The sequence below is a fragment of the Sporisorium graminicola genome, chromosome SGRAM_8 (genome assembly GCF_005498985.1).
Source record: "Sporisorium graminicola strain CBS 10092 chromosome SGRAM_8, whole genome shotgun sequence".
In the NCBI taxonomy this organism is placed as follows: Eukaryota; Fungi; Basidiomycota; class Ustilaginomycetes; order Ustilaginales; family Ustilaginaceae; genus Sporisorium; species Sporisorium graminicola.
Genome location: NC_043738.1, coordinates 751,094 through 770,103, shown reverse-complemented (window position 1 = coordinate 770,103; position 19,010 = coordinate 751,094). Strand labels below are relative to the sequence as shown.

Below are 19,010 nucleotides of genomic sequence, written 5' to 3'. Positions count from 1 at the left end.
GGTGAACAGCTAGCTGTATACCTCGAGCGGTGCGTGCTGCGCCGTTTCAATTTTAAGCTCCGTCTCGCTTAGCTCCAGTGTGCTTTGTCTACGCCCCTCTTTGTTGGCCCAGCTGCTTAGCCGAGCTTCCTTTCCTTTCCTGCCTTCCATCGGCAGATCGAGCGAGCAAAATCCCCTGTTCACCTTTCTTCCAGCCTCGAAGCATTGCTTTGCTCGCTCGCGCCAACCCATCATGTCGCAAGCTCTTCCCGCCGAGGTTTCGGTGCTCATCCTCGGTGGCACAGCCTATCTTTCACGCCCGCTGCTCAAATGGCTGCTCGACTCAGCTCATGACGCTGAGAGGAACGGCATCAAGATCAAACACGTTCGGCTCGCTGATAAGTTCCACGTCTCGGACGGTAACAGCTCCACCTACTTAGATCCAGAAACCTGGTCTGCCCTCCAAGATCCTCGAGTCGAATATCGTCAAGTCAACCTTAATATCCCTGCCAACCTGCCAGCCGTCTACGATCACCCTCAGGGCGGCTCGTACGACGTTGTCTTTGATTTCGCCGGCGAAGGCATCGGCTTTCAAGATTTTCCTGAAGAGGTCTTGCTCGAACGAACAGCCAAGACTGCTCGTTCAACCGCATCTGAGTCGCTTCGCAGAAACGTGAAAGCACACATCAGAGATACCTTTGCCTTCCTCACCCTCGAGCCAAATGCACCCGCCCTCAAAGAGTCGGACGTTATCAAGCCCAATTCGCCACGTGCCTACTGGTGGTACGAGGCAGAGCGCGCAGCTGCTAGCGTCGACAAGCTTCCACTGGCCATCCTACGCTCTGCTGAGGTCGTCGGTCCCTTTGTCTTTTCTGGCTCCCTCCCCTCTCGCTACGCTCTCGGTAAGGTGTACAGCCGCCTGGGAGAGCCACTCAAGTTGCTCTGGGGTCCCGAGCTCCGTATCCACACGATCCACATCGACGACTGGTGCTCCGCCGCCTGGAAGCTCGTCGAATGGGTGGCCTCGCGATCGCGTTCCGAAGCCAACCAGCTAGCCGGCGAGAACCTCGTGCCAGTGCGCATCAAGGACAAGGTTCAGGATTCGCTGCGAGAAAAAGTGGGGTCCGAATGCTGTCCTCGCACAGAGACACCGCGAGCGCCCGTCTTCAATCTGGTTGACGACACGAATATGAACCAAGGCAAGCTGCTCGACATGATCGGCGAAGCATTCCAAGTGGAAACTGGCTTTGTCAATGCTCTGGTCAACACGTACGCGCGACTCAATCTCTCCGGCGTTGTCAACGATGTCAACGAAAAGCACGCCAGAGCCATTGAGGAGATCACCAAAGAAACCGGCATCCGAGACTGCCCGCTCTCCGGCTGGATCGACACCGATCTGCTCGCCAACCGTTCCCTTGCCTTTGATAACACCAAGATTAAGCGCGTGCTCGGATGGTCTCCCAAGATTCAGGTCGATCGTAGCCGTCTCGATGAGATCCTCGACAAGCTCAGAGCTTTGAATCAGTTCCCCAGGCAGTAAGGCAGAGGCTCAGGTGCTTCTAGCTCAGCAAATTGAATTCGATGCGAACAAGCGTGCGTAGTGGTCTGAACAGGGGTATCGTATGTCGGCAGTCGTGAGACACAGCGAGGTCGAGTAGCAGGTCAGAAAGCAAACGAATTTTTGCCAAGATCCCACTCTCGAACTCTTTTTGGCGGCTCAGGCGGAGGGGAGGTGCTCCTTTTCCTACCCCTGTCTCGATGCGAGCCCACTCCATCCCAATGCTGTGAGATGGCTTTCCGCCGACGCCTGTCCCGCTCTTCGTCGTCGGAGCCGTTATCGCGCTGCACGTGCGAGCTGCGATGCGAGCGGCGACGTTCGACCGACTTGTGCTTGGAGGGTAATGCGTGTCTGTGCTCCTCCTCTTCGCTCTTATAGTGTCGATCGTCTCTGCTTCTCTTTGACTTGTCCCTCCGGCTCTCGTGGGGGCTACGCTCGCGGTGCCTGCTAGAACTGGATTTTGGAGAGGCATGGCTTTCATCATTTGAATGCCGATCGGATCGGCGATTTGGTTTGCTTCGCTCCTTCTGCCGGACCCGCATTGAAGGTGCCTGCGGTTCCTGTAGCCGGCTTGACTGTGAATCCGAACGTTCTGCGTGCGAAGGTCGCTCAAAGTACTTGTCCATCTTGCTCGAGAGACCCAACTCTTCTCCCTCCTCCTCCGTCCGACGATTTTCAGATCTGTAGGAGTCTTCATCTTCGTCGTCTGACCAGCCTCTCAGCCTAGAAGGCCCGCCGGTTCCATCCTGTTCCCTGCGTCTAGCGCTAGCAGACTGTGAACGTTCTTCCTTAGCCTGCTGTCGTAGCAGCGCCTGGTTGTGGCCTTCCACATTCCGAATTACGGATGCCAGAAACCTCTTGTTCGTGTTTGGCACCTTGGCAACGTTGTGATCGGCATTGTCGAGAACAGCGGCCATTCCATGCTGCTCGGATCGTGCTTCCTTTGCTTTGGATTTCTGCACGATCAGATCGGCGATGTATGCGTCGAGTTGATTGTCTGGGACTGAGGCGAGGCTGGAGACTGCCCTTGCTGAGTCGGTCATCGTGTGAGGAGTGAGTGCTGCGAGTTGGTGGTTTGTGGCATGTTTGTGGTGTGTTGGTCGTTGTACAGGATGGTAGTGAGGAGGGCAAGTCCGGGTCAAGACGCTCGTTGGAAAACGCATGCAGCCTCAGTTCGGATTTCGGACATGTGGAGGACCATTCACTGACTTTTTCATTCTGGTCCTTCTGTTCAGAAGTCCTTCTTCTTGTACGTTTTGTATCACATTGGGCATCTCTCCCTCACATCAGACGCAGACATGTCGGCCAGCAAGGCTGCACAGGATCCGGCAACACTTCTGCTCAATGGCTTGCCCCCACGTACACAGCTGATTCTGGACGCTCACTCAGAAGCGTACGTAACCAACGAGCAATTTGCTGGCATTAAGGAGCTCCCGGCTGGCTGGCACTGCGTTTCGTGGAGCATCCCTGCGCTCACTTCATCTTCTGACCAAGCAGACGCGACTGAACCTTCAAGTACCTCGACACGTAATGTTTTACTTCGCTGGTTCGACGCGGACGAGGTAGCAGTTCGAGAACTCGACCGCGTCCAACAGCGTCTAGTCGCATCGCTAGACTCGGGGATTGGGCGGTCAAGGCGTCGCCATGTCACTCGAACCGTCGACCCATCCAGCAGCGGGTCCATCCCAACAATCGTATCCCCAGACGTACTCGCCAGCGTCGAACCGCGCTTGCTGCCGTATCCGTCTGCAGCTCAGGATCCGTGGGGAAGCGCAACCCGTCATCTCAGTCAAAACGGCGGTCACGTTGGTCGACAGGTGGTAGCCAAAGTCCTCGGCGTGGAGAGCACGAGCGGCGACTCGATTACAGACAGCTTCGCGACTGGACCGAGCAGCTCCATTGATGAAAAGGAGAAAGCATCGCTGCAGCGATCCGGCAATTTGGGTCGGAACGAGAAGGGCAAAGTTATCTGGGGAAAGTCGAGACCTGCACCCGAGCCGTTTGAGGTCGCAATTGATGGCGAAGCGGATCATTCGACTGAGGACAAGGGCAGAAAGCGTACAACAGCGGCAGACTCCAACAATAACGACGACGATGATGACGAGCTTCTTTATTTTACGTCGTTCGATCTGAGACGAAGCTGGCCGCCAAACTCGGTGGGGTCGGAAATCACGCGGTGGAGTCAAGACAAGAGTTGGCTGCTCCAAGATGTAGCACGCCGATGTTTCGTCGGGATCATCGATCCGAGCAAGGAGGAATGGTACCTGCCACTACTGTGCGAGCTCGAGCTGGCGTTCATCCTCTTCGTCACCGCCAACAACGTGTACGCTTTCGAGCAGTGGAAGGACCTCGTGGCGCTCTTCTGTCGCTCTGCTCAACTTATCGGAGCTCAGTCAGGGTTCCAGCCGCATCCCTCTACGACTTCTCCACTTGTCTCCGCAGAGCACGCTCAGCCCGACTTGGATTCGCACGTCGCCTTCCTCCACACTCTTCGGTCACAGCTGTCTCTACTTACACCAGACTTTTGGTCCTCGCAGTCTTCGCCACACGAAGAATCGCATGTGCTCACACAGCTCGATGTGCTACGCGCAAGCATCGCTCGCTCGCTATCCTCCACTGCAGCCACCAGCCCACAGCGGTCGCCACGAGGTGGAGGAGCCGAACACCTCATAAAAGCTTGGAGATCCCTCAGCCATTTCACCACCGTCAGGTTCGGCTGGCACCTCGACCAAAGGCTCGACGAGGAAGCTGAAGTTCAAGGCGATCTCGAAGCGGAGCAAGGCGAAGATGCACCTGTAGTTGTAGATCTCTGAAATCGTTTTTGAAATTGATCAAATTGTGTGTATGGAGCTTCAACTTGGCCTTCACCTCTGGCACCACTCAGGCCGGTGTAGCGTCGCGGTCGCGAACCACGACGACAATCAAAGATCGCAATGGCTCTCCGATCTATCGAATCTCAATCGACAGTTGATCGACCAGCCTGGCCAGAACATCCGAGTGGAGCTGGTTCACCTCGTCGTTCTCGAGCGACCTGTCCATGGACCGGTAGTTGATCCGGTAGCACAGACTCTGCTTTTGCGTCTTGGGATGGACAAAGTCGTCGATCTTGACCACATCTTCGACCAGATCGCCGACGCGATCACGCACGATCTCGAACAGGTCGTTCTCGTGGAACGCGCGGTCCTGTGGCAACCAGAACGACACATCCTTGTAGCATGGCGGGAATTTCGAGTACGGCTTGAATGTGAGCAGCTCGGGTTTGGAAGCAGGCTGGCCGGCGGTTTTGTTGGATTGGCCGCCTGCTGCAGAGACCGAGTTGCTGCTCGCGCTCGCAAACTGCCCCAGGAAGCGTGGATCCTGCGTCCAGAAGAGGCGAATATCCGGGATCGAGTAGAGCACCATAGCGATGCGCTCCAGCCCGATTCCAAAGGCCCATCCCAGTCGGTTGGGCACACCTGCCTTGTCCAGCGTCTTTTGCTGCACCACACCGCATCCGAGAATCTCGAGCCACTTGCCTCGGAACCACACTTCCACCTCGTAAGACGGCGACGTGAACGGAAAGACGGCCGGAATCCAACGAACGCGCAGCGGGTCTGCAGCAGAGCCTCCCTTTTGCGCCGCATCGTAGGCGTGCCGATCTCCGAACAGTTGCAACACAAGACTGTTGAGCGTCGCTTTCAAATGTCGCACTGCCAATGCAGCTTCGCGAGGATCGTGATGGCTCTGATACCCTCCAGCCTCAGTGAGGCCGACTTGGTCCTCGATCGCGAAATTCGCCTGGGCCAGCTTGGCCTCCATCTCCAAGCATTCTTGTTCCACTTTGCCGCCGGGTGCATATTCGCTGGGAGGGAAGATGGCCGCTCCTTCCACCTGGTGGAAAATGGGATAGTGCGAGGCGTCGATCTCGTCGCGACGATACACGTCAGCGGTGAGCAGCCACCGCTCATGCTTGTTGCGGAACGTCTCGACTTCATGAGCTGAGGTGTGGGTGCGCAGGCAGGTGTTGCGATTCACGTAGTAAGTGTCTGTGGGGCTTCGGCCAGGATGGTCCGCAGCGATGCCAAGATCTTCAAAGTTGAGCTCGGTGGTGACGACGGGTGAGGTGGCAAGAATAGCGGTGTAGTTGGGGCCAAGCGATGCCTCGACCTGGTCGCGTAAGAGCGCTAGAGGGTGGTTCTTAGTGTAAGGAAGAGCCGGTGTCGGCGTAAGCCGTGACAGGATCGAGGCTGGGATGTTGGTGTAGTCATCCGTAGGATACTCTTTTCCGAGGATGGTGATGGTGGTGGGAGATTGAGCTGCGATGCTCGCACCCAGCCTGACAGCTGCGGAGGTTGAAAAGGTACGGAGGACCGCACTTTCAGAGCTGATGCCGGTCGAGCGCGCAAAGCATGTTCGGAAAAGGCTTCGATCTCGCGAGTGCAGTTGCGAGGTGAGGTTTTGCACCCTTGCGCGGATCTGAGCGGGGCGCGCGGCTAGTCGGGCGCCGAGGCACGCGCGAAAGGCTGACTGCGACGGGAGCTTCATCCCCGTTGAGCAGCACCTGGGTCTGTTGAGCTATTGATATGGTGGCCGTCTTGATGCTATCCTTCTTGCGCTTCTTCGAAACTTGCTGGCTGCTCGGAACTCGGACTGCAGCGGGAAAATTCGGCTCGCACGCGCCTTTGTGATTCCGCGGGTGGCAGGTGCGTGTTTGTCCCTTGACCTTCCCCGCCCAACGCCTTCACTCTCGACATTCATCCTCACGAGTTTTCTTCGTCATCGCACAAGGCGAAGCTCGACAACCACTTCTAATAACCATGGACATCTACGACTCCGGTCTTCTGGCCGGTACTGGCCGTGCTGATGGGTCCAGTACGCCGACCAGCAACGATCAGACCAACAAGACGGAACTCGATCAAAACGTCGAAAAGCTCGTGGGCAACATCTCGAACTGGTGGACTGGCTTTGCCAAAAAGTCGCAGGACTCGATCACACAGGCGCGCAAGGAGATGGAGAATCGAGGAGGTATCGTCAATTACGCAAAGAGCGAATATGCCAAGTTCGAATCTTCCATAGGCGAAGCTCAGAAGAAGGCACGCGATCAGAGCCAGCAGCAACCACAAGAAGGTGATCAGCATCCCAAGGTCGACTCGGAATCCCTGGACATCGCCTCTGGAGATGCTGCAATCCGATCCGAGAACAGCAAGGGAAAACAGAGAGCCATCGACGATCCTACCGCAGCCGCAGCCACAGACAGCACAACGCCTCACAGCGACGGTCCAACCCTAAGCGCTTCGGTCTCGTCGCTCTTCAATAAACTCACCTCCGACCCACGACTTGTCCAGCTGCAGCATTCTTTGACCTCCACGCTTCAGTCCGTCTCTTCACCTTCACAAGCAGGCAGCAAGGAGCCGAAAGACGGCGAATCTGCGGAGAAGCCGACAGGAACGACCCCGATCAACATCCAAGAGTCCCTTGCGAAGCTCTCGGTGACGATTCAGTCGCATCTTCCACATCTCGATCTCAAAGAGTCGCAACAGTTGGCCACACGCTACTTGCACGCCACCGAGAGTTTTGCTCGCGAGATGCAATCAGACATGAAGGACTTTGTCGGCGAGCTGGTCCGCATCGTGCCGCCAGAAGGCGAAGCGGCAGAGAGCGGCGCTCCGACAAGTGCTGGGTCCGAGCCCATTCGCAAGGCAGGAGCAGCAGACAAGTCGACTCCCGACTCCCAATCCGAGAAGCCTATCGAGGCCTCCGAGGGCACGACAGGGCCAGCGAAGAAACCAACTGCAGCTTCTGCGGAGGAAGAAGACTTTGCATGGGACGAAGATGATGAGGAGGCCGCCGCCGCCAGCACCGAGGCTGCTCTTCCAGCAACACCGGCGACGGACAGAGCATCGGCAGCAGACAAGACAACCACGACCACCTTTCCCGCTGTCTCCGCGTCCAAGCCCGTTCCAGGTAAAGCCGGAGAATCCGAAGAGGATTCCGACTGGGAGTGACGTGTTCCTCTGGACCACCGTTCATTTGACCCGACGTCCACGCATGTAGTTCAAGCAATTTCTCGCCATCGCACAACAGATTCATCGTCTTGAATGCCACAGTCTGTGTCGCACGACTGTGTTGCACATGCTTGCATTGAACAGGACGCTATGCAAATGCCTTTGAATCCGATACTTAGCTCGACGTGACCTTGCCAACCGATGGCGGCGGCGGAGACGCCGAATTGTCCGTCGATTGCGCATCGACACCTTTTGAGGTCCAAAATTCATTCTTGGTGCGCGACGAGATGCGCGACATTCCCTTCCTTGTGTTGCCGAGCTTGGGTGACGACTTGGTGCTGCCAGCGTTTGAAAGCGTGGGGAGCTGCATCTTTTCCTCGCCGCGCGCCACATTGTCGTCCGAGTCGTCTTCCGAGATAAACGTCGACGGCGCCGACTGCGACAAATCTTCCAGATCGGCCTGCGTGATTTCACTCTGCGTCGTGCGAGCACGCTTGTTGGCGGAACCAGCCGATGCCTTGGATTTGGCCGAGCGACTTGCACGGTACCGAGAGTCCTCTTCCTCGCTCTCTGCTTCAGGTCTTGCCTTGCTTGTTTCCTCAGGGTCGAAAGCATCGTCGCCTGAGCCTGCAGCGCCAGGGCTCCTGGTTCTGGTGCGACGATTCGATCCACGCTGAGTGTCTGCGGAAGATGCGTCGCTCGCCTTGCTCGCCGCCGCCGCAGCAGATCCGCGAATGGACAGCTTAGGCATCTTGCCGCGCTTGGCATCGTCGATCGAGATGACTCCGCTGTCGCCTCGTTCTTTGCCCGTGGCCGAGGGACGCGCATCTGACGAGCCAGCAGCTTCGAGAGGCTGTGGTCGTGAGGACGAAGAAGGACGCGCAGGGGGTGGACTGCTGGGCGGTGCTGGCCTGCCCAATTTAAATTGGAGAGAACCGGAAAAATAGAGCTCCTCCATCTCCGCTCTCTGCCGCACCACCGGATTCGAGATGCCGAGAATGGTACCAAGCAAGCTGTTGGGATCCTTGTCGTCCTTCCCACCTTCAGCTGTAGAGTCGCGTACCAGCGCTCGCCGAGCTTCAGCGTCGGAATCAGAATCCGAGTCGACAGAGAAACGGCGATGCTTGCTACGGGCCGGATCACCACGACCCCCAGATGCCTTGAGCAGGCTCGAACTGCCTTCGTTGGCTTGCTGGCAGATGGCAGCGGTAAGAATGTCAAACGCACCTGCTAGCGTCGACCGCACGTTGATGATGCCGAACGAGCCTTTCGAAATGTCGTTGGAGGGATCGTGTGGATCCTCGATACACAGCATGAATGGCCGCCTCTCATCCTTCCAGCCACGGCGCGCCTTGCTGAAGTAACCACCGCGGCCTCGAATCGAAATGCCGCAATTGTCGTAGCCGAAGTTTTTGCCGTACAGCTCGAGGAATTCAAGAAGGAGAACACCCAAGCTGCGGTCAGCCTCGATCTCGCCCCGTTGCACTTTGGGGTGAAGCTGCAGAAAGCTGATGACCATGATGATGACGCTATAGCTTCCGAGGCCGCCCGAAAACACCTCGCTCATGCCTCGCTGCATGAGCAAATACTTGACAACCAAGATGAGGGGTCGAATGTGAGGCCACTTTCGCAGCCAGCTGTTGACGTAGCTTGCAGTGGTGAGACCGTTGGTGTGGTTGAGCGAAATGTCGACCTTGAGACGTGCGTAGGTGGTGACAAACTTGATGATAGGCACCTTGGCCTTGGCAATAACTTGGACGTCGGTTGCGAGATTGTGGCGCCGCAAGCAGGCAGCCATGGTGCGGAGCGCCGACTGGGTTCGAAGATTAGACATGGAGTTGCTGACGACGACCAGATCGAGATCGCCTTGGGGCAAGTAGAGCTTGGTCTCTTGACTTCCGAAAGGATGTACTTCTGCATCGCGGAACTGCGACTTGATGGCGCGGCTGATGAGCTCGACGACCATGCAACGTGTTTCATGTTCAGCAACAGTGGGGGCCATCCAGTCATCAAAAGCAATCAACTCGCGGTGCAGCGCCTCTGCGCCGTTCTGGCATCGGGTCCAGTCTACCTCGGCGGACCATGGCGTGTGACGCGAGCGAGCCATTTGACGCTCCTTTTTGCTGCGCCCATCGTCTTCTCGGTCGTCTGCCTTGCGCTTGTTGCCCTTTCGCGATGCATTTGGATGGTCGTCGTTGCGCGACTTGACTGCCCGACTGCCTCTGGACTGTGTCGAGGACTGAGGTGCATTGTCGTCGTCGTGGTCTGCTCCAAAGTCGAAGGCGATGAAGTCTTGAGCGCCGAACGCCCTTTCCTTTGCCGAGACGGGCATCGTGTGGTGAGATCAAGAGACAGTGGGCAGCGACGGCATGAAGTGAGAGCTGCTATTGTACAGTTGAGCTTATGCTGCTTGTAGGCAAGGCGGATGCTTGATTTGCTGAGCTTTTCACAGCAAAGCGCCGACTGGGCTTCAACGCCAGTATTGTTTGCAGATTGATCGGAGGCAGACCGCCTCGAAGCTGCGCTAGCCGCGTCCTCTCGCAGCTCTTCTCGATGAGCCACAATGAGAGTCCTGCAAGTCGGGTCGGCGGCGGTCCTAAACAGACCTTTGCGTTTGAAGTGGCTAGGATGCTATGAGAGCTCTGGTTCGGCAACAAGCCGATGCTGATGATGTGACGATGCGATGTTGTGATGTTAGTTGATGACAGATGAAGAACAAGGGCTCACATTGATTCAGTTAGCCACACAAGGCTGGAGACTGGACACTGGTCCGCTTTGCCTGAATTTTTCAGAAGGGTCCTGTGGCTGATTTTTTCTTCTTGAAATGTTATTTTTCTCTTTTCCTTTTCTTCTCGACATCATGTGGAGCAGGAACAAAAAAAGAACCGACGCAAGCTAGTCCCAACGGCAGCGAGCGATGGGACCGTTGGTCGGCGAGGCCGAAGCGTGATTTGTATCTTGTGAGTGCGGGGCTGAGCCAATTTCGAGATCATCGGTAGTTCCTCTCCTTCGCACTTTGCCACGCCTCTACCACCCAACATTCACACTTGGACGTCACATCGGCTTATACTCACTGTGATCATCGACGATTGCTGAGCCAGCAGACCTAGTTCCAAGAACGAGCGCTTGTCGACGCTGGTTCCATGAACGCTGCCCCCATCTGAGGGCCACTGGACAGCTTGCCCACAAACGTCGAGCCGATCAAGGCAGCCATCGCTGGCCTCTAACCCTTCCTCATCATGGGCGGCTACGATGACCGCGACGACTATCGCCGCTCTTCCTCCTCGTCTTACCATAGATCTCGCACCAGTAAGCATGATGCCTCGTCTTCCTCCTCCTCCTACAGAAGCCACGGACATGCGCCGACCAGACGCCGTTCTCGTTCTCCTTCCTCGCATGCCCATACCCATACCCATTCCCACTCTTCACGAAGTCACCGTGATCGCACCACCGAGCCCTCTCTGAACGGCGCTGGCTACGATCGGCGGTACGATCCAGATCATCATCGAGAACGGGACAGGCGCGACTACGATTCTCGTGCTCACGCTCACCGTGATGACTGGCACTCCCATAGTGAAGCGCCGAGGCATGGCAGCCGCAGGCGATGGGATGAGGGTGCTCCCACGCACCAGGTAGCTACAGCCACCGTTACCGCTGCAGAAGTAGTGTCAGCGTCAACCAGTGCTTACGACGCCCTTCCATCCAGACCAGCCGTACCGCCTCCTGGCGCGACCCCAGGACCACCCCCCACCCTCCCATCCGCACTGCCAACATCAGCGCCTTCGACCAATGCGACCTCTTCGGGCGCCGCTCCAGTGTCAGCAGAAGAGCAAGCGAAACTGGCAAAGAAGGCGCGACTCGACGCATGGCGCAAGGATCAGGCCGCCAAAAAGGCGCTCGAGGAAGCCAGGCAGCGAGCTCAGTCCATCGCCAGTGCCGTCGCACCGGCTATCCAGCGCACACCAGCCTCCACTGCTGCTTCCTCTTCTTCGAATCCGCAGTCGCTTTCGACTCCCATCAATGCAACTGGTCTTCGTACGCTGTCTCTGCGAACGGACCCATCCAGGACCAGTGCACAAAACCGATCGCGTACCATGATGGAAGACGCGTCCGAACCGTCGACCCGCATGCATCTCCACCGCCTTGGTGATCTGCCTCCTCTCGATCCATCTATCGACGCACCACGCAAAGGCACATTTGCAGGTGACGACGTCGACGACGATGATGATGCCAATGCACAACCTGGACCGGCGACACAGACAGGCGCGTCTAACGCTGACATGGAGGTCAATGACGACGAAGAAGACCCTTTGGACGCCTTCATGTCCACTGTCAAGACGCAGGTGGCCCAAGTCAATGCAGAGGACCGACGCAAGGCAGGTGCAAGTGGTGAGAGCGACCATACCGAGGCCAAGTCCAAAGCGGTTGTGCTTGGACAGGACGACAGCGACGCAGAAGTCGATGACCAAGACGACGAGCTCGACGAGCTCGACCGTGTCGGTGTCGCCACCGAGGACCTTCTGGCTCTCGCCGCCAAAAAAATTAAGAAAAAAGAGCTTGTCACCGTCGATCACGCCTCCGTGGACTACGAGCCTTTCCGCAAGGACTTCTACAACCCTCCCGGCGAGATCCAGGACATGTCCGAGGAGCTCGCCAACCAGATTCGTCTCGAGATGGACGCCATTACTGTGCGCGGCAAGGACTGCCCCAAACCTCTTACCAAATGGTCGCATTGCGGACTTCCTGCCAGCTGTCTGGACGTCATCAAGCGCCTTGGTTATGCTGCGCCCACGCCCATCCAGAGCCAAGCCATCCCAGCCATTATGTCGGGTCGGGACATTATCGGCGTAGCAAAGACAGGTTCGGGTAAAACTATGGCCTTCCTGCTGCCCATGTTCCGACATATCAAGGACCAGCGCCCCGTCGAGGTTGCTGAAGGTCCCGTCGGCATCATCATGACGCCCACCCGCGAACTTGCCGTGCAGATCTATCGCGAGATGAGGCCCTTCATCAAAGCGCTCGGCCTTCGCGCCGCTTGTGTCTATGGAGGAGCCCCTATCTCGGAGCAGATTGCCGAGATGAAAAAGACCGCCGACATTGTGGTGGCCACGCCGGGCCGACTCATCGACCTCTTGACCGCCAACTCAGGGCGCGTCACCAATCTGCATCGCGTCACCTACCTCGTGCTGGACGAAGCAGATCGCATGTTTGACATGGGCTTCGAGCCGCAGGTGATGAAGATCGTGAATAACATTCGCCCAGACCGCCAAACCGTGCTGTTTTCCGCCACTTTCCCCAAACAGATGGAGTCACTGGCGCGTAAGGTGCTCAAGAACAAGCCGCTCGAGATCACCGTCGGTGGACGCAGCGTCGTTGCCGCCGAGATCGAGCAGATCGTCGAGGTGCGACCCGAAACCACCAAGTTTCACCGTCTTCTGGAGATCCTCGGCGAGCTATACAACCGCGAAAAGGAAGCGCGCACGCTCATCTTTGTCGATCGTCAAGAGGCAGCTGACGACTTGCTCAAAGACCTCACCCGCAAGGGATACGTCACCATGTCGCTGCACGGTGGCAAGGATCAGGTAGACCGTGATGAAACGATTTCTGATTTCAAGGCGGGCAATGTGCCCATCGTGACGGCCACCTCGGTTGCAGCGCGTGGCCTCGACGTCAAGCAACTCAAGCTGGTCATCAACTATGATGTGCCCAACCACATGGAAGACTATGTGCACCGTGCCGGACGCACAGGTCGGGCGGGTCAGAAAGGAACGTGCATCACCTTCATCACGCCCGAGCAGGATCGATACGCACGCGACATTATCGCAGCGCTGAAGGCCAGTGCAGCGCACGTCCCCGCAGAGCTCGAGGCGATGGCAGCCGCATTCAAGGAGAAGCTCGCAGCAGGCAAGGCAAAAGCAGCCGGATCTGGTTTCGGAGGCAAGGGTCTAGACCGCCTCGAAACGGACCGCGAAAAGGTGCTCAAGGCCCAAAAGTCGGCGTATGGCGAAGCAGACGAAGACAGCAAGGCGGCCAATGCAGGCGATACGAGCGAAGCCAACGCTAAAGCAAGTGCAACAACGGCCGCCTCGGCGAGCTCAGATGACCAGCTGAGCAAGGTTCAAGGCATGAAGATCGAGATCATGCATGGCGCAGCTCCCGAGTCGGTGCGGGACAATAAGATTGTTTCAGTCGGCGAGGAAGCATCGGCTGCAGCCGCCAAAACTAAAGCGGATCAGGAACAAGAGAAGAAAGAAGCTGCACAGCTCAAGGCACAAGAAGCGGCGCTCGAAGCTGCCAAAGCGCACGGCGCCGATACCACCAAGCTGGCCGCCGTGCTGGAAAACATCCGCAAGCAGGCCAATGCGCGCAAGGAAGCGGCTCGCAACTCAGACGCGGACAAGCAGAAAGAGCGCAAAGCGCGTGATCCGGACGCCACCGATTTCCACGCGATCGTGCCGATCAACGACTTCCCGCAGCGAGCGCGCTGGAGGGTGACCAACAAGGAGACGATGAGCCATCTGATCGAATCGACGGGCGCGTCGATCACAAACAAGGGCGTGTTCTACAAAGAAGGCACCGAGCCACAGCCAGGTGAGCCGCCCAAGCTGCAACTTTTGATCGAGTCGAACACCAAGTCGATGGTGGAGGATGCGGTGCGAGAGATCCAGCGTCTGTTGGTCGAAGCGACGCAAGCTGCGCTCGAGGCAGAAGCGAGGAATCCGGGCACCACAGGCCGATATACTGTGGTGTGATGGCGTGCAATCAAAGACAAGATGACAAGCCTCAGAATGCCTCGCCGTGCAAAGTTGTCGTAGTTGAGTGAGAGCGAGAGTGAATGAGCAGCTACAAGTACAAGGGATGGCCATGTGCGGACATCAAAGCGCACCCTCGAGGAAAGCGAGGAAGCGCTTGGCGATGGCGTATTCGGTCGAGGAAGATTGAGCTGTCTTAGCTGGAGCTGCTGCCTTCGGACCAGAATGTGACAACTGAGATGTGAGCGAGAATTGGACACCTTCCGACCGTGCGGCGCTTCCGAGTTCGTTGATCTGAGCGGAACCGGAGCTGTGCATACGGACGAAGGAACGTCGGATGCGCTGGAGCGAGGCCATGGTCACCGGCTTTTCCGCTGGTGGCGTGAAGGCAAGCGGCGAGGGTCCAGTCAGGCTCGGATGACTGATCGGTACTTCCGTACCTGGTTGCAAGCCTAAAGAGGACTGGTGCTGCACGATGCAAGAGACGACGGTCTGCGTTGACGATTCGAGTACCGAGAGGTAGTTGGCAGTGGTGGAGCGAGTAGGAGCCACCACTTCCGGGGCCTTGTTCACCGAGCCTTTCGTAGCAGCATCCCAAATATCGTCGAATGGAGTCGGTTCAACATTGATTCGAGACTCGTCTATTGATGGAGCGGAAGCGTCAGGCTGTGGTTCCGAAGCTGAGGAGAGTGTGGTGGGCACGATGAGCAGTGGTGAATCCCATCTCGTCATGGCGTTGGGCTCTTCGAACCGCATGAGCAGGCTGTCGAGCGTCTCGTCGTCATAGCTGGCATCTTGTCCGATTTCTTTCCTACGCTTTCCATTCCAGAATTTGCACACCTGCGGAGGGGCATGGACGTGGACGGAGAGACAACGCACCCCCACCTCGCGTGCCGCACACCACAGCTGATACCGAAACCCCTTGATGTTGAGCCCGGCGCCGCCATCCGCAATCACAATCGTATCTCGGCCCAGTGCCCGCGTTACAGCAGACAAGTAAGATGCTCGTGCCGGCTTCTCGGCGCGCTGCGAAGAATACGCCGAACGCGGGACATGAATGTCGTGATCCGATACAACCACTACTCTGTTCGGCCCTTGAGCCGACGAAGAAGGGCCGGAGGAAGCTGCTTCCTTGATGCGTCGCTCGAGGTCCTCCTTGATGAGTGCGGAACGCGTCGAGCGCCCCGAGCTCGCCAAGCCGGATACAATGATCAATGCCATGTCAGCTGTAGTTGCGGGTCGGGTCGTCTTCGAAGGTGGAGTAGAGTCAATGACTACTTTCTTCTTGCAGCTCGCTCAAGGCCTTGCCTTTGGCAAAAACCAGGTGGACCCTTGATCGTAGTCAGCAGTATGTAAGCCTCGAGTATGAATGCAGTCTAACATTGTCTCGATTTCGGTTCAACTCGGACCAGACGGACACGCTCTCCTGCTTTTACGGAATTGGACGGGATTCAAGCCACACTGCGCTTACCAAATCTCTGCCCGTCGGTCTAGTCTAAATTCAGCTCTTTGCTGGCGCGCATACCGTACTTTCTTCCGCTTGAGGACACGCGAAAATACAAATTCGAGTGTCCTGCTTCTGAGGTTTGAATCTGGCCAAAGACCTGCGAATACAAACGCCTGCCTCGCACATCGCGCGGACGAAATATGCCGTCTCTGTGGCCCAAGTCGGCTTCAGCGAAAGACAGCAAAAAGAGTGTACGAATCAGAGGATGCGCATTGGTTAATCCGTCCTTCGCCAGCTCGAGAAGACCAGCTCGGCGAGCGTGCCTTCCGTCGAGTCCGTGGTCAGCGGCCGTGTGAGTGAAAGGGAAAGCTGTTTGCCCCGCAAGCTCGAAGCGGGTCTGACCGTGAGCTTAGTTCATCGCCGTGAGCAGAGCAGACGTCTGCTTCATCCACTTCTTGGATTGCGGGCGATTGGCCAACACAAAAATAGTGCAACGCCATCATCTCTTCTACCACCAATTCCCGACCTCCCCCCTCGCTCTTCCTCCTGCAGCGTCATCTGCATCTGACACGCATTCACCACCTGCCTGACTGCCGTCGTCGAGACCACGCATCACCATGATCTTCGGAAGGTCGCTCTCGCGCGCCGTCGCGCGTGCACCTGCGCCTTCGACCAGCTTGGTCGGGCCCTCGCAGCGCCTTGCCGGCTTCCACTCGACCGCCAAGGCCTCGCGCATCATTGCCTCCCAGCCACTCCGTGCAAAGGAGGCCGCCACCCCGCTCGACGCCGCCAAGGGTTACCCCGTCATTGATCACGAGTACGACGCCATCGTCGTCGGTGCCGGTGGTTCCGGTCTCCGTGCCGCCTTCGGTCTGGCAGAGGCCGGTCTCAACACGGCCTGTATCACCAAGCTCTTCCCCACCCGTTCGCACACCGTCGCCGCCCAAGGTGGTATCAACGCCGCGCTCGGTAACATGACCGAGGACGACTGGCGATGGCACATGTACGACACCGTCAAGGGTTCCGACTGGCTCGGTGACCAGGACGCCATCCACTACATGTGCCGTGAGGCTCCTCGCACCGTCATCGAGCTCGAGCACTTCGGTCTTCCCTTCTCCCGAACCAAGGACGGCAAGATCTACCAGCGTGCGTTCGGTGGTCAGTCGCTCAACTACGGTAAGGGTGGCCAGGCTTACCGATGTGCCGCCGCCGCCGACCGAACCGGACACGCCATGCTTCACACCCTCTATGGTCAGTCGCTCCGCCACAACACCAACTTCTTTATCGAGTACTTTGCCCTCGACCTCATCATGGAGGACGGCGAGTGCGTCGGTGTCACTGCGCTCAACATGGAGGACGGCACCATCCACCGCTTCCGCGCTCACAAGACCGTGCTCGCCACCGGTGGTTACGGACGTGCCTACTTCTCCGCAACCTCGGCCCACACCTGCACTGGTGACGGTATGGCCATGGTCTCGCGTGCCGGTCTCCCCCTCCAGGATCTCGAGTTCGTCCAGTTCCACCCCACCGGTATCTACGGTGCCGGTTGCCTGATCACCGAAGGTTCGCGTGGTGAGGGTGGCTACCTGCTCAACTCGGAGGGCGAGCGTTTCATGGAGCGATACGCCCCCACCGCCAAGGACCTTGCCTCGCGTGACGTCGTCTCGCGATCCATGACCATCGAGATCCGCGAGGGCCGTGGTGTGGGCCCCGAGAAGGACCACATCTACCTGCAGCTCTCGCACTTGCCTCCCGAGGTGCTCCACGAGCGTCTGCCCGGTATCTCGGAGACCGCCGCCATCTTTGCCGGTGTCGATGTCACCAAGGAGCCCATCCCCGTGCTGCCCACGGTCCACTACAACATGGGTGGTATCCCAACCAAGTACACCGGAGAGGTGATCACCAAGGGACCCAACGGCGAGGACAAAATTGTTCCTGGCCTGTACGCCGCCGGTGAGACCGCATGTGTCTCGGTGCACGGCGCCAACCGTCTGGGCGCCAACTCGTTGCTCGACATTGTTGTCTTCGGCCGTGCCTGCGCCAACCACATCAAGGAGAACCTCTCGCCCGGTAAGCCGCACAAGGAGCTCAAGGGCGACGCCGGTGCCAAGTCGATCAACGACCTCGACTGGGTTCGCAACGCCAACGGCTCCAAGACCACCGCCGAGATCCGCAACGACATGCAGCGTGTCATGCAGTCCGACGCCGCCGTCTTCCGTACACAGAAAACGCTCGACGAAGGTGTGGAGAAGATCGACAAGGTGTACGAGACCTTCCCGGACGTGTCGATTCAGGACCGCTCTGTGATCTGGAACAGTGATCTTGTGGAGACACTCGAGCTGAAAAACCTTTTGACGTGCGCTGCGCAAACAATGCACTCGGCCGCTGCTCGCAAGGAAAGCCGTGGTGCGCATGCGCGCGAGGACTTCCCAGACCGCTTGGATGACGAGTGGATGAAGCATACCCTGTCCTGGCAGCATGAGAGCACCGGAGACAAGGTCAAGCTCGATTACCGTGGTGTGATCAGCACGACGCTCGACGAGGCCGAGTGCAAGCCCGTCCCACCCTTCAAGCGTCAGTACTAAGCTTTTCGCATTCTTTTTTAGCCTGTCATTCATCCAATTCGATCATTCGCCTCATTTGCAGCTGGTTTTTTGTTGATTATACGGCTTGATACGAGCTTGTGCGATGGAGACGGCGTTGGTGTCGAGCAGCGCGACAGATTGTTTGTACGAACCAAAAAAAAAAAAAAAAAAAGAAGAAAAAAAGCCCAACGAAAATTGGACTGCTCTGCTGCCTGGAATTCTGCAGGCAGATCGGGCGAAATGGATTGACAGGACAGAAGATGGCCGCTTTGCATCGCCGCTGAAGATCTGCTTGGCGCACCGCTGCTTCGCATCTCAGACGTTTTACCCGTCTCATCCGCAAGTGGTCCGGATGGCGTCGGAGGCTTCTCAAGCTCTGTTCCGTTGCAACCGCAGTTCGTCAACCTTGAGAGCGCAACGGCCGATTCAGCTTGAGCACAGACGAAGACCGTCAACTGTTGCGACGTAACATTTTCTTTCTAAATGAAAACTCTGAGAAGAACCGCTGTCAATTCAAGCAAAGCGAGAGAGACACGAGTTGTCTGCCTTCTTGTTTTCGCGCACGGCTCAGCACAAGGCAGTTCAAGCTGACTGACGTGGTGTTGGTCTCGCTGCCCCCTGTGCGTGTTGACCTTTACCGCTGTGAAACGGAAATCCACGTCGATAACTTTCTGTTTCTGCATCGATATTTGATTCCGCTCTTCA

The 19,010-nt window shown here is 57.4% G+C and overlaps 8 protein-coding genes across 8 annotated transcripts; 5 read left to right on the top strand and 3 right to left on the bottom strand.

Moving 5' to 3' along the window:
• Window positions 1-232: 232 nt before the first annotated feature.
• Window positions 233-1,519, top strand: EX895_006033 (uncharacterized protein; the record flags this gene model as incomplete). Its single annotated transcript, XM_029886625.1, has 1 exon — window positions 233-1,519. The coding sequence occupies one exon, from the start codon at window positions 233-235 to the stop codon at window positions 1,517-1,519; it is 1,287 nt and encodes a 428-aa protein (XP_029736938.1).
• A 1,316-nt stretch (window positions 1,520-2,835) lies between these two features.
• On the top strand, window positions 2,836-4,350 carry EX895_006032 (uncharacterized protein; the record flags this gene model as incomplete). Its single annotated transcript, XM_029886624.1, has 1 exon — window positions 2,836-4,350. One exon carries the CDS (start codon window positions 2,836-2,838, stop codon window positions 4,348-4,350), a length of 1,515 nt encoding a protein of 504 aa, XP_029736937.1.
• Window positions 4,351-4,483: 133 nt separating this feature from the next.
• Window positions 4,484-6,061, bottom strand: EX895_006031 (uncharacterized protein; the record flags this gene model as incomplete). The annotated part of the gene is made up of 1 exon (XM_029886623.1): window positions 4,484-6,061. The coding sequence occupies one exon, from the start codon at window positions 6,059-6,061 to the stop codon at window positions 4,484-4,486; it is 1,578 nt and encodes a 525-aa protein (XP_029736936.1).
• A 272-nt stretch (window positions 6,062-6,333) lies between these two features.
• Window positions 6,334-7,521, top strand: EX895_006030 (uncharacterized protein; the record flags this gene model as incomplete). Its single annotated transcript, XM_029886622.1, has 1 exon — window positions 6,334-7,521. One exon carries the CDS (start codon window positions 6,334-6,336, stop codon window positions 7,519-7,521), a length of 1,188 nt encoding a protein of 395 aa, XP_029736935.1.
• Window positions 7,522-7,696: 175 nt separating this feature from the next.
• Window positions 7,697-9,853, bottom strand: EX895_006029 (uncharacterized protein; the record flags this gene model as incomplete). The annotated part of the gene is made up of 1 exon (XM_029886621.1): window positions 7,697-9,853. One exon carries the CDS (start codon window positions 9,851-9,853, stop codon window positions 7,697-7,699), a length of 2,157 nt encoding a protein of 718 aa, XP_029736934.1.
• Window positions 9,854-10,760: 907 nt separating this feature from the next.
• On the top strand, window positions 10,761-14,273 carry EX895_006028 (uncharacterized protein; the record flags this gene model as incomplete). Its single annotated transcript, XM_029886620.1, has 1 exon — window positions 10,761-14,273. One exon carries the CDS (start codon window positions 10,761-10,763, stop codon window positions 14,271-14,273), a length of 3,513 nt encoding a protein of 1,170 aa, XP_029736933.1.
• A 123-nt stretch (window positions 14,274-14,396) lies between these two features.
• EX895_006027 (uncharacterized protein) lies at window positions 14,397-15,494 on the bottom strand (the record flags this gene model as incomplete). Its single annotated transcript, XM_029886619.1, has 1 exon — window positions 14,397-15,494. One exon carries the CDS (start codon window positions 15,492-15,494, stop codon window positions 14,397-14,399), a length of 1,098 nt encoding a protein of 365 aa, XP_029736932.1.
• An 843-nt stretch (window positions 15,495-16,337) lies between these two features.
• Window positions 16,338-18,305, top strand: EX895_006026 (uncharacterized protein; the record flags this gene model as incomplete). Its single annotated transcript, XM_029886618.1, has 1 exon — window positions 16,338-18,305. The coding sequence occupies one exon, from the start codon at window positions 16,338-16,340 to the stop codon at window positions 18,303-18,305; it is 1,968 nt and encodes a 655-aa protein (XP_029736931.1).
• Between the last annotated feature and the right edge of the window lie 705 nt (window positions 18,306-19,010).